The sequence below is a fragment of the Camelus ferus genome, chromosome X, assembly GCF_009834535.1.
Source record: "Camelus ferus isolate YT-003-E chromosome X, BCGSAC_Cfer_1.0, whole genome shotgun sequence".
Classification (NCBI taxonomy): Eukaryota; Metazoa; Chordata; class Mammalia; order Artiodactyla; family Camelidae; genus Camelus; species Camelus ferus.
Genome location: NC_045732.1, coordinates 19,388,710 through 19,402,293, shown reverse-complemented (window position 1 = coordinate 19,402,293; position 13,584 = coordinate 19,388,710). Strand labels below are relative to the sequence as shown.

The 13,584-nt window shown below is 34.3% G+C and overlaps 1 protein-coding gene across 1 annotated transcript in view; it reads left to right on the top strand.

Moving 5' to 3' along the window:
* Positions 1-13,584, top strand: part of CDKL5 (cyclin dependent kinase like 5) — a 124,918-nt gene that overhangs the window by 48,709 nt on the left and 62,625 nt on the right. Inside the window, exon 2 of the mRNA XM_032475649.1 lies at positions 11,785-12,014. Within this exon, the coding sequence (XP_032331540.1) occupies positions 11,951-12,014 (64 nt within the window). The 5' untranslated portion in view covers positions 11,785-11,950. The remainder of the gene's footprint in view (positions 1-11,784; positions 12,015-13,584) is intronic.

The following is a 13,584-nucleotide window of genomic DNA, read 5'->3' as shown; positions in this document are numbered from 1 at the left end:
TACAATTTACATGGGTTTGGAAAACAAAGAAACTAGACTTTAATATTCTAAATAATTTGAGAACCTCTGGTCTAAATGTTTCCAAAGTTTTTGGCTTTTGTTAGGTCAAATGTCATGATTACATGAACTAATCTCCTTCCAAGGCGTCTTTTCTAAGGATTCTTAAAGGATGTGATTATAGTGTATTCATCTGGGAAGTGACTTCATAATGGAGCCTGAGAATACCCATAGAGCAAGTTATATCCTTGGTGAAGCTGCCTAAGTTGGAAATTAAGTTAAATCTTGAGTTTCTCATATTCTCAATTTATATGACTTATTTTCCTTGCTGTTGACTTGAAGTGCAACTTTGTATTCATTCAGCTATCCGTAATACCTCTGTATTGTGCAGTATAAAACATGCCATAATAAATAACAATTAAATAAGACCCCATAATTGTCCATAATGTAATACTGTTTTCCGTATGCTCTTCTATATTCCCAGTTTCAGTTAGTAGTGCCCTCATATGTGCAATAATCAAGGCAGAAATTTTGTAATCATCTAGACTTCTCCATTTCTCATTCATCAGCTATTTTTAAGTTGGCACTGTGTCTTTTGAGTATACCTCCTAAATATCTCAATTCTATCCCCTTTCTCTTCTCACTGCTGCTTTAGTTGAGATTTTCATCATTTTGTACCTGGCCTCCCATCAATCAGTAGCTTTCTGGTTAGTATCTCTGCCCTAATCCTCTTTTTGCCTCCATGGTGATTTTTCTGAAACATAATACTCATAAATATTCATCTAAAAGGTTTCTCTTAATTTACTGTTGTCTATGACAGTAGCCTTCAAACTTCATGTACAGTAGTTGAATCCTTCTTAAAATACAGGGAAACATACCTGTGCCATGGCATATAAGGCTTTTTTTTGATTTAGGGCCTGCCTCATTCTTGTCATTCCTGGACCTGTGCCCTAGATTTCAGAGGGGCTGAATGACTTGAGTTCTACAAACACTCCTTGTTTTTTGTTTTTGCCTGTTTTAGCAAAAACTTTACCTAGAATGCCTTCACCCATTTGTCTGTCTCATATTCTGTTCTCGAGTCAAGAATGTCACCTGAATCTCCTGAATGATAACAGTGTCTTATATAAGCTAATGAATGACTTTTGGCAGAGACCCCTAGATAACTTCAGGATGGGGCTTGATCACCAGAAGGACTAGCCACGATTAAGTTAGAACTTTCAGCCTCCTTTTCTCACCCCCTACCTCTGGGGAGAAGAGAGGGCCAGAGACCGAGTTCAGCTACCAGTGGCTAGTGATTCAATCAATCATGCCACCATAATAAAACCTCCATGAAAACCCCTAAATGACAGAGTTTGGGGAGGTTCTAGGTTGGTGGACATGTTGAGGTGCTGGGTGGTGCTGGGAGGGTGATGCACCCTAAGAGGGTGTGGAAGCTTTGCTCCCTTTCTCCTGCCCCTGTAACTTGCCGTGTGCATCTCTTCCATTTGGCTATTTATGAATTGTATTCTGTATAGTAAACCAGTAATGATAGGTAAAGCATTTTCCTAAGTTCTTTGAGTCATTCTAGGGAATTATCAAACCTGAGGAAGGGGTTGTGAGAATTCCCAAATTTTTAGCTGAGTCAGACAGAAGTGCAGGTAGCCTGGGGACGCAGGATTTGTGGCTGGCATCTTAAGTGAGGGAAGTCTGTGGGACCGAGCCCTTAAATCTCTGGAATCTGATGTTAACTCTGGATAGTTAGTGTTAGGGTAGATTGTAGGACCCAAGTGTTAGAGGATTGGTGTTGGAAAAGATGCCACATATTTGGTGTCACGGTCACTTAACTTCAGTTTACAAATGGAAACAAACCAAAGCTTCAGGAGACTGCTCAGCTTAACATTAAGTTAGTATATGGGAGAGCTATAACTCAAAAATCCTCTTAACCATATCTTTTTTAAAAATTGTAATTTCCTTGAGATAAAAAAAATCTATCTTTTAACATATTAAATTTTTATTATTTTTGATCATGTGTTCAAATCTCTTGACCTTAACTGAATGCTTTCATCAATCAGTGGCCTTGATAAAATTGCTTGTAATTTTGACTTATTTTTTTGGTCAAAATAATGTCATGTATCCTTCTAAAGTTAGGACAAACAGCTGAGGAAGTGCAGGATCTTTAGTTTGATTTTCTTCAGTTCCTTCTGTATTTTAAATAGTACACAAATATCTCTGTAAATAAAAATAACTTTCTCCCAACCCATTTGGAAAATATCCCAGTCTTCCTCTTCATGCCTTGCAAAGTTGCTGCTCTCTAGTCATTATTACTGTTTGTTTTTTCCCTTTAACATAAGTGACCCTCCCAGGAATAGCTTAATCACCAGATGTTTGGCCAGCAGTATTCCATTTATTCTGGTTTTGTACTTTTTCTGAAATAGGCTAAAAGCTAATCACTCCATTCCTTCCCTTGTTCTAAGATGATTTTACTCAATTGCTCTTGAAACTTACATTGGTTAAGTGATTTGGAACAAAATGAAAAGAGAGAGGGTAGGGTATATATATTTTCTACTGGTCCTTTATGAATTAATGTTTATTAATTGAGAATTTTGATACTCAAATTTTCAGTTTGAGAGGTTCTGAATGTTTAGAAATGAAATTGTGGGACTTCCAACAGAGGAGCCTTGTATTTTTCTCTTTCTCTCACTTCCCATCTCTAATCTATCCCCAGTTGTATTGACCTCCCCTCCAAATATATCCTAAATCTATCCATTTCTCGTCATATCTACCAATTTAGCCCATCCTGCCCTTATCCTTTTACCTAGGTGACTGCAGTGGCTTCCTAGTTGTTATACCCCCAAACTCACAGCTTCCCTTCCAGACTGGGAGCCATTTTCTACTCTGTAGCTTGTATGATCTTTTCATAATGCAAATCATCTGACTGTCATACCACCCCCTGAACCTGCCCCTCCTATTCTTGTTCAAAACCCTCCAGTGGCTCCTTATGTCTGATGATAAGGATAAAACTACTTAAAATATCCCAGCCTACTGTTTCTCCAGCCTTACCTTGTATTAGGTTATTAACCACCCAACCCTTGCCACCTTTGAGCCTCTTGTGTCTGTCATGTTCCGTCTTGATTTGGGACTGTCACATAACTCATTCTCTCTGGGAGCATTCCTCCGCTGTAAGTTTATGTCTAATTGTCCTATAGATCTCAGCTCACCGGTGCTTTCTCTGGAAAAGCCAACGCTCCCTAATTAGGTGGGAAACCTCTGTACAAGCCCTTGTAGTGCCTTATATATTTTCCATAGCTCTTACATTTTTCATACTTATTGTATGATTCTTTGATAAACTCCATGAGATAAGGGGTCTTGTCTATTTCCTTTATTAATATGTTCCCAGTGTCTATCACAGTGCCTGGTATATAGTTAACTCTCAAGACATATTTATTGAATGATTGCTTAATTGAAGTTCTCAGGTGTAGCGTTTACAGAATGTGCTGTTTTACCCTTTCTGAAAAATATGACTACATTTGCTCTAGGCCAGTCTTTGTTCTCATCTTTTACCTTTGGCTTTCCCAAGACTACTCAGTTTCAGCAGTCTCATCTCCAAAGTCTTAAAGCACTTCAGGAATGAAATGTATCTAGGCCAATGGTCCTGAATTCATTTAAAGCCTCTAGGGGTTCTTCAGCAGAGTTGGCTTTCATTTCCTTCTACTCTTTTTCATCTGAAGGTTAGTGTTTTGTTTTCTTTGGTTTTTTATTTGTCTGGTTTTTTTTGGAGTAGAGGACAATAACTTAGACCACGTTTTCTGATCCACATCAATCCAGCAAAATTTGGGTGGTTCCCAACTTCTGCAAGTTCAGTTATTTAGAATTTGGAGATCAGAACAAATCCCATAGAAACCATGATAAAATTGATACTTACGTTTTCATGCAGGTGCTTTCAAAGCCCTTAAACCAATAGCATATGTTAAATAGTACAATGTTAGAATGACCTCTGAATTTTTCTGATCCCAGTTTAGTTCTCTTTTTCAGTCTGAACCTCCTCAGATGCTTGTAAGTTTGTAGGGTTGTCAGTGCTAGGAGAAATATCAGGTAGCTGAGTAAGAGATACATTGGGTTGGTACTGGATTTTCCTACCTTGTGGAAGGATTCTAAAGGTAAAGGGTGGGGAGACAAGCTTCATGTTTGGTAGTTTGAAATTTTTATACTATTAAGCTGTGTGTGTATTACTCATGGTAGTCAAATATCAGTTTGATTTAGTCATTGGAACTAAATTATAGAGAATGGACTGATAAATCAAGTTACTTTTCACTCTTGGGTGAATAAAGCAGAATGAAGATCCTATTAATTACGTCAGGTGGTCCCATCTAGGAAGAAAACTAAGTAGGAGTGCATTATCCCCTCACTTATATTCAACGTGGAGAATTCTCTGCAAGAGAGTAGGATGATTTTCACAAGGCTGTGCTTTCCACAGAAATGGTTTCTTTCCATACATGTATCATAAGTTTTAAGATGCTTTCAAACCATTTGAATCTCTTATTATAACAAGTTTTGTCATATACCAAATTCATTCCTGTCCAGTTTCAGTGACAAAATGCTTCTCTCGTTTGTATGTATAAAAACAATGCCGGAAACAAAAACAAAACTCATGATTCAACTGATTTTGTCCTCTCTTTGGGAAGAAGAAAAGACCCGATGAGATGAAGATTGTAATTTCAGCAACAAAGGAAACATTCAAGACTTAGGCAGCTCTTAAATTCAATACTAATGATATATGAAATAAATTATAAGCCTTACATTCCTGTCAGTTCTTGTAGGTACCTGCTTGCCAATGCAGAGACAAGATTGCTTAATTGTAGGTGTATTTCTTAGTGCAAGACAAATCCACTTTAAAATGCCTTGTTATTTGTTTAAAAAGTTAATGGTTAGTAATCAAAAACAAATGGTTTTTGAGAGATTCTTACAATCTTCAGAAGGTTGGAAGGGACCTTAGAGGACATCTAATTTAGTACACCACTCTTGTCTACCACGGCCAGGCCAAACTGCTTCCAGTGGCCTCTTCCTGCCCCCTGCAGGTCCCCTTCTAGTCTACTGTGCTTCAGAGTACAGTTCTTTGTTCCTTGAATTTATCAAGCTCTGTAAGAACTCTTCGTACTGCCTGGAACACTCTTCTCACATCCCTGTTCTCATGGCTTGCTTCTTTACGTTAAACAGATTTCATTCAAATTTTACCTCCTCAGAACACCTTATCCAACTCCCCCAACCCCTTATCTCCTCCACCTCTGACCCCCACCTCAGTTTCTCAGTTTCCGAAACTCTATCATAAGACTTGTTTTCTTTCCTTCCTAATAATTGTCACTGTTTGGAGTGATCATGTTTGTTTGTTTATTGTCTGTCTCCCCTCATTGGCTTCATGAGAGCAGGGGCTGTGTCTGTGTTGTCCACTGCTGTATCCTGAAGCATCTACAGTGGGTTGGTCCACTGTAGGTATCTGGCAGCTATTTATAGACTAAGTGAGTAACTATTCATTATTCATTGTTGTCCAAATCACTACTGAGCTGACATCTGTCTCCTTTTCCATTCTACCTCTCTGATCTTAGTTTTTCCCCCTGAGATAAATCGCCTGCTCTGTTCTCTCTTTTTCAAAGAGTCTCCAGACATCGGGATGTCAGTCTTCTCATTGAGGCCAGACATTCCCAGTTTCCTTACCAGCTCATTTGGGATGGTTTTGGTTTGTGGTCATCATCGAGGTTATCTGTCACTGGAAGTTTTTGGTTTTGTTGTTGATATCCAGCACTAGACACACGACTTTATGTGGAGTCTGAAGAGAGAGAGTTCAGTTTAACTTTTTGGTTAATGTAATATTGAAATGCTTTATCTTTGATAAAAATTTTCTTTTATCTCCATATAAATGACCATGGAACTACTTATATATGATGTCATTATCAGAATTGCTCTTGGAACTCTTAAAAACTTATTTTATTTTGGAATATAACAACATAAAAACACATGAAATAAATACACACTCTAGTGAATGTCTATTTAACTATCACACAAGTCAAGAAATAGAACATTACTAGTGGCCCAGAAAGCTCTCCTATCTATCTCTTGTCAATCTCAACTCCTCCCTAGAGGTAATTAATATCCTATTTTTATTAAGAAACATTTCCTTGGTCACTTATTTTTTTTATAGGTTTATCACTTATATATGCATACCTAAATAATATAGTTTGTAGTCAGCTTTGTCTGTTTTAAAACTGTATATAAACAAAATGATACTGTTGTATTAGTTTTCTGCTGTTTGTGATGAATTACCACAAGTTTAGTGGCTTAAAACAACACCCATATATTAGCTCACAATTCTGTAGGTCAGAAGTCTCTTCTCAGGGTAGCATAAAGCTGGAAATCAATGTGTTGGCTGGGCTGAGTTCTCTTTTGTTCTTGATTAGTTCCAAAGTTGATTTCCAAGATCTAGCTCTTTTGATCATTTATTGTGTGTTTTCTTTTTCATGAGTTTCAACTTTTATTTCTTTCTTTATATCTTCTTTGGAGTTTTTTTTAAACTTCTTGAGATTGATGCTTAGTTTATTTTAACTTTTTAAATATTTTGTGATATATGTTATATATGGCTCTAAAATCCCTCCCTAAACATTGTTTTAGCTTCTTCCTATGAATTTGTATTTCTGTTATTTTTAAATGTTACGATTTCTTCTTTGATTGACTTATAGATTATATTAAGAATGTATTTATTAATTTCTAAACATACACATATTTTCTAGTTATTTCTTTTGTGATTGATTTCTTGCGTACTTGCATTGTGGAGAGAGAACATCCTCAGACTTCAGTTCTTGTAATTTACTTTGAATTGCATTATGGCCTAGCACTTTATCAGTTTTTGTAAATGTTCTGTGTGCGCTTGGGGAAAAAAGATACTCTGCAGTTCTTTGCTATAGTTTATATTTTCATTTGTTAAGTTTAAAAAATATGTTTAAAGTCTTACGTATCCTGATATTTTTCTCTTTATACTCTGTTGAGCTACTCCCTGTTGAGTTCCTTTGCTATTATTCTATTTTTCAGTTCTAGAATTCTAATTTTTTCTTTGAATTTGGGTTTCTACCTTTTGGACCTTCCAGTTCTAAGAAAATGTTCAACCCTTGGGTTTTTATTAGTTCACCCTGTAGTTGTTTATAGGCTATTCCTGATAATTCTGATATTATGAGTCTCTTTGGGTCATTTTCTGTCTTGGTCATTTCTATTAGTTCTTGTTAATGGTATCTTATTACTTTGTGTATCTGATTATCTTTGATTATGTACTACACAATGTAGACAAGAAATTATCTGTAGCAATATTGTGAGGCTGAGGTTGATGTTACCTTCCTGCAGAGCCCACCCCTGCCCACCTCTTCCCCTTTCAACCAGACAACTGTTGGCACTACCAATCTGAATGTGGGACCACCTCAATCCATGGTACACTTAGATGTTTATTTAGGTCACTTGGATGACATAAAGCTGTGATTCGAGTCTGTTCAGGGACTGATTTCTTTCTGGTTTCCTTTATCCTGAGAGTATAGCTTTTTGGGGTTTCGGCTTCAAGTGAATGGTGTTTATGATTTATGATACTTCCTCCTTTTGCAACACTTTTGCCTTTGACTTATAAGGGTTTCAAAAGCAGGTCTGTTTTTCTCCCATTTTTTTCTGACTCTTCCTTCAAGTGCCTGTGGGCTAAAACCATTTTGGGTGGTTTGGATTACCTCTCAGGGTTCTATTCTTTGCCTTGATTTCAGCCAAATAATTCTTTACAATCTTGTTAAGTCTATGGGGGTTTTTAGGCTATTTTTAAAAAGTATTTCCTCTGGCATTTGTATTCATCCCAAAGGGACATTTCAACCAAGTTATTTAATTAGTTACTTGGAGCTGAGGTGTCTGAGTTTTTAATGCCTTAAAAAATTAATCAGTGTTATTTATATAAAATTGTAGTTAAATCCAATTTGGCATATTTTTTTCCCCAGTATAAGTCCTGGTAATTAAAAGACTGTTCTTAACACCTATATTATATATTTACTCACATATTTAAATTCTGATTCCCAGTTTGCATTACTCAATTTTGATTTCCGCAGAGAATAGGTGGGACCAAATGTTCTATATATATACTTATGTATAGAACTTTTGGGAGTGCTGAGTCTTCTTAGTAGGAATCATTTAATTTTGATTGCTAGTTTCCTTTGAAATGAGCCATACCATTATTGACAGAGTAGAATATTTACATGTTTCCTGGGTGTTTTTCTAAGTCACTCATAGAAAATGAAAGAATGATTCATTCTCAGAAACACTCTAAGCCTCTTTTACCTGGAATGTGACTAACTTAGATCTTCATATGGCTGGCTCCTTCTTTTTATTGATAATTCACCTCAGATGTCACCTTTTTAGAGAGGGCTCTCTGAATAATCACTCCTTTTTTCTCCCTTCATAACATGTATCAGTATCTGATAATATTATATTTTCCTCCCTCAGTAAAATGTAAAGCTCCTTCAGGGCAAGGACCTTCCCTGTCTTGTTCATCACTGTCTCCTGTGTCTTATTTATTTATCTGTTCTCTGAAACATGTTAGGCAGTCAGTAATTATTTGTTTAATAAATGAATGAATAGAACAAATTTTTTTTGAAATTGTGACATCATTTTCTCTAAATGTCAGTCATCCTTTAAAAATTCATGATTCCATTGAATTAAAGTTTTCTAAAATAAGTGTGGTGTCTGCTTTGTCTTGCCTTTTTGCAAAAACATTTTTTTGATAAATATTGAATGACAAATCATATAAGAATCTGACCTAAAGTAAAGGTACAGGTGACAAATATTTAGCATTAGGAACAACTATGACTTTGTTATATATTGAGCTGAAAGAAGGTCAGTGTGGCTGGAGTGAAGCAAGCCAAAGGGGAGAATAGTCAGACATGCTATCAGAGGAGAGGAAGTTAAGGCCTGATGGCTTTTGTGGACTTTGATATTCACTCTTAATGATGTGAGAGGCCACTGGAGGGTTTTGAAAAGAGAAGTGACATGATCTGAATTATCCTAGAGACTCCTGTGCTGAGAACAGACTGAAGTGGGAAGTGGGAGGTGAGTGTGTATCTGTAGGGATATTTAAGTATGGTCCACATCTAGGCTCTCATATCAGTTCCACTGGCAGATTTGTCTATCTCTGTGCCAAGACCACTCTGTCTTAATTTGTATAGCCCAATTCTAACCTTCAATATATTTAGTAGAGGGACATCTTGTCAGATCCTCCCCTCAAGGTGGAGTCTTCTTATTTTTCTTATTCAGGAGAGTGTTGGCTGTAGTTGGAATTGTGTTCTTCCATATATATTTTAGAATCAGCTTATTTTAATTCCTCATTTAATTCTTTTGGGATTATGATTGGAATTGCATTGGCTGTATAGATTAATATGGAGATTATTTACTTGTAGTATGAATTTTTCTAGCCCTAGAATTGGGATAACTTCATTGATATAGGTCATCTTTAATGGCTTTGAATAGTAGAGACACACACACACACGTATATGTGTAATATACATATGTTTATGTACATGTGTGTATAAATATATAGATCTGAATAGAGGTCTTGAGTATCTTTTATGTTAAATCCTAAGTGCTTTTTTTTGTTATTGTAAATGTGATTTTTAAAAATTACACTTTCTATTTCTTATTGATGTTTACAAACAGAATTGATATTTGTATATTGAGCTTATATTTAGCTACCTTGCTAACACTTATAATTCTAATAATTTGTAAATTCCTTTGAATTTTCTATGTAGACAATAATATCTGTAAATTCTATTAAGTTTCTCTCTTTTCAGTCCTATATATTTTATTCACTTATTTTTCCTTATTTTACTGAGCTGTGTAGAACCCACCAAGATAATGTTTAGTAATAATGTTAAGTATTAATTGTAGGACTTCTTGACATGTTCTTAATTTTTAAAGGCACTGTGTCTAAATATTCCATGTTTAAGAATGATGTAGTTTTTGTCAGATATTTTTATCAAGATGTGAACATTTAAAAAGTGTTTAATTATGGACATATTGCTCTTTAGAAAGCTTGTGCCAGTTTACATTCCTACCATAGTGTCCTAAAAGGCACACTTTCGTGTCAGTATTTTCCATACCACATGGGGTACTCATTTTTTTAAAAGTTTCAAATTTCATAGGCAGCAAAGAAACTTTCTTCACTGGTTTTGATATAGTTCTTCCTTTTAAATCAATATTTTATGTTGATACAGCTGTTATTCTTCTTAAAGATAGCATAAGTTTTTTTAAACAAAAGAACTTACTTCAAAATAATTTCAAATTTAGTGAAAAGTTGCAGAGATAGTACAAAGAATTTCCTGTTTCATAGACCCTTGACTTAGATTCCCCAAATGTTAACATTCTACCATATTTGCTTTATCATTCTCTCTTTTTCTCTTCCTCCATACACACATTTTTTTTCCTGAACAGTTGAAGTTGTAAACTTTATCTTTAAAAACTTTGGTGTTCTTCCTCTTTTTTTTTTCTGGTTAAGCTTTTTATTAGACTGTCTTATTCTAGAGATTCTAGGCTGTGCCTTATTCATTTGTTTTATCAATATGTAATTGACATAAAACATTGGTTTCAAGTGTACGTATAACATAATGATTTTGTTGTTTGTATATATTGTAAAATGATCACCACAGTAAGTCTAATTAACATCCATCACCACATAGTGACACATTTTTTTTTCTTGTGATGAGAACTTTGAAGATTTACTCTCTTAACAACTTTCAAATATACAATACAATATTATTAACTGTAGTCACCATGCTGTACATTATATCCCTAGGACTTATGTATAACTGGAAGTTTGTACCTTTTGACCACCTTCACCCATTTTGCCATTTCTTAAAATAAGAGCATTGTTTTATATAACTGCTTTACTATTGTCAAAACAAAAAATTTATCATTGATACAATATTATTATCTAATCTGTATGCATTTACATTTTATTAGTTACCCTTTATAGCAAAAACACTTTTTTCTTGTCTAGGAGCCAACCCAGGATCATGCATTATATTTAGTTATTGTGACTCTAAATCTGAGTCTTCTTTTCTGAAACAGTCACTCAGTCCTTCCTTGTCTTTTATGATGTAGACATTTTAAAAGAATACAGGCCAGTTATTGAGTAGGATGACCCTCAGTTTGGGTGTCTGTTGCTGCCTATGATTAGATTGATGTTTTACCTTTTTGGAAGAATGTATATGTATATTTGCATACACATTTATGTTTATTTCTACATCTCTCTATATTAAGAACTGACCTTACATGGTTAACTCTAATTCCAGTCTTTCCCCTTTTTCATATTTTTAACTTGCTTTTATGAGAATGACACCAAACCCACATTATCCACAGTATCTTATTTGCTTAAGCCTAGAATACACATAAAGAAGTTTCATATCTCTGCATAAAAACAAGTATCTAAGTAGAGTGTAATATTTGTTTATATTTCTTTTTGTCTTTAGCTCAAAGAGACAATGTAGTTAAAATAATTGTTTTCAAAAGTTACGTTGAGTTAATTCTTTTCTCCCACCCTCCTTCAGTGTAGTTATGTTACTCATTTCAAATACATTTAGGTACATTTGTTCATTTGTGTTCCATTTTGGGTTCTTCCCTCCTATTATTTCTTTTTTTTAGTGTATGAAACATTAACATGGTTTTAAAGGAACTGTGCAAAAAGAGGATAGGTTATTAGAGTACTGAGATATAAAACTTAACAGCTTTTAATTGTGTTTGTTCTTTCAGAGAATCATTTAATACTTCATATCAGGACAAATATGTGAAAGTTCCTGCCAACCTGTGAGAATTTCTTCCTTTGGACATTTTTCCTTCTACTTACTGTACAACTTGCTAAGAAGTTCTTTTCTGATGCCATGTTCTGTGGCTTGAATCAAAAGAGGAGTTTGTCTTCATGAAGATTCCTAACATTGGTAATGTGATGAATAAATTTGAGATCCTTGGGGTTGTAGGTGAAGGTAAGTTTAGCATTCCTTGAGTTTTTGAACAATGTACAATCATACTTACCACTGAAAAAGTTATTAATTCAGATTCTATTAATTTAACCTATATCAACTCATGTATGTGCCTAAGAGTAAAATATTAAAAGTAAAATTACTTTTAAACTATTTAGGTGTTTTTCTTGAACTGAAAGTCAGTAACATTTAAAAACTCTTTGAAGTTTAAGAAATCAAGGATTTATTAAGGCTGCCTTCATTTCATTCTTTTCATTAGCAATCACAGTTTCTTTATCCTACAATTTTGGGATTACATTTAATTTTTATGTAAGTTAGGCTTATTTTGAATAACTTAAAATTTATGTAAGTTAAATTTTACTTAATATGAGGTATAAATAAATGAATAAATAACTTCTATTTGTCTTTGAGAATAACAGATTCACATTTTATAAATTCTGAGCTACACAATTTGGTACTGTTTTAACATCTCTGAAATCAGGATGTGTGTTATAATCAGTAGCGTCATGGTTTAATTAGCAGCACAATTTCTTTCCTAATAGTACATAAAATAATACGTGTAGTCAATGATGTCATCAATTTGATGAAATATAGTAATTCATTTTTCATAAGTCTTCCTGATTTTTCCTTCTTACTAATTTTTGCTCTTGACTTAAAGATAACAGAATCATTTATTGAAATTTCCATAAAATTAACAGGGTATAAGTGATTGTAATTGTGGTTTCTTAGCATTTATATCTTTAAAGCAAGTATTACAAAAATTTCATATTTTAGAATTATCAAATAAAATTTGAATTTTAAAAGAAGTTTTAAAAATTTACCTTTGTCAACAGCAAAGTTGTTCTGGATTTTAATATTAAGTTGTTAAATCCTTTTCAAATAAATAGAAACAATTAAAATACTGTCTAATCACTGGGTGTTTACGTCCGGGTCTGAGGAAACCACATAAAAAGAATGGATCCTTCTTCCTTCACAAGTCAACTCCTTTTCCTCTTTTTCACTGATATTTCTTATGTAAATAAAATTCATTATCAATATCTTATCTACTATTAGTTTTATAATACCTCCCTTTTTTGTTATTTCTTATTATTGTATTTTCAGAAGTATTATAGAGACTTAAGCAGTAAAACTACTCACTGGAGAAGGTCATCTCCTAGGGTGTAACAGAGTTGGAATGTTCCAGATTGTGGACCTAAGTTTTTCTGGATTACAGCCTTGTTTTTCTTAGTGTACCCATAGATAATCGTCCTCTCAGGGATTGGCTTAAATTAATTAAAACTACCAGACTTACATAAATCAGAATATGTCAGTTTAAGTTGTAGTCAGAACCGTCATTGCTGTAAGTTTTTTTTTGTTTGTAAACTACCTCAGAGGATGCTCTTTGGCTGTAAAATACATATATATTAAGGAAATTAAAAACTGTGAAGCAAACTACATTCCTGCATCCTAAGCAGTGCATTTTCACCCCATAGAAAAATTAGCATGGGCAGTTAAATGAAGATTGGATGATTGCCTGGTAATTGTGGAGTTGAGTTGGATGGCTTAGTGGCTAGTTCCACAACTATGATAATAA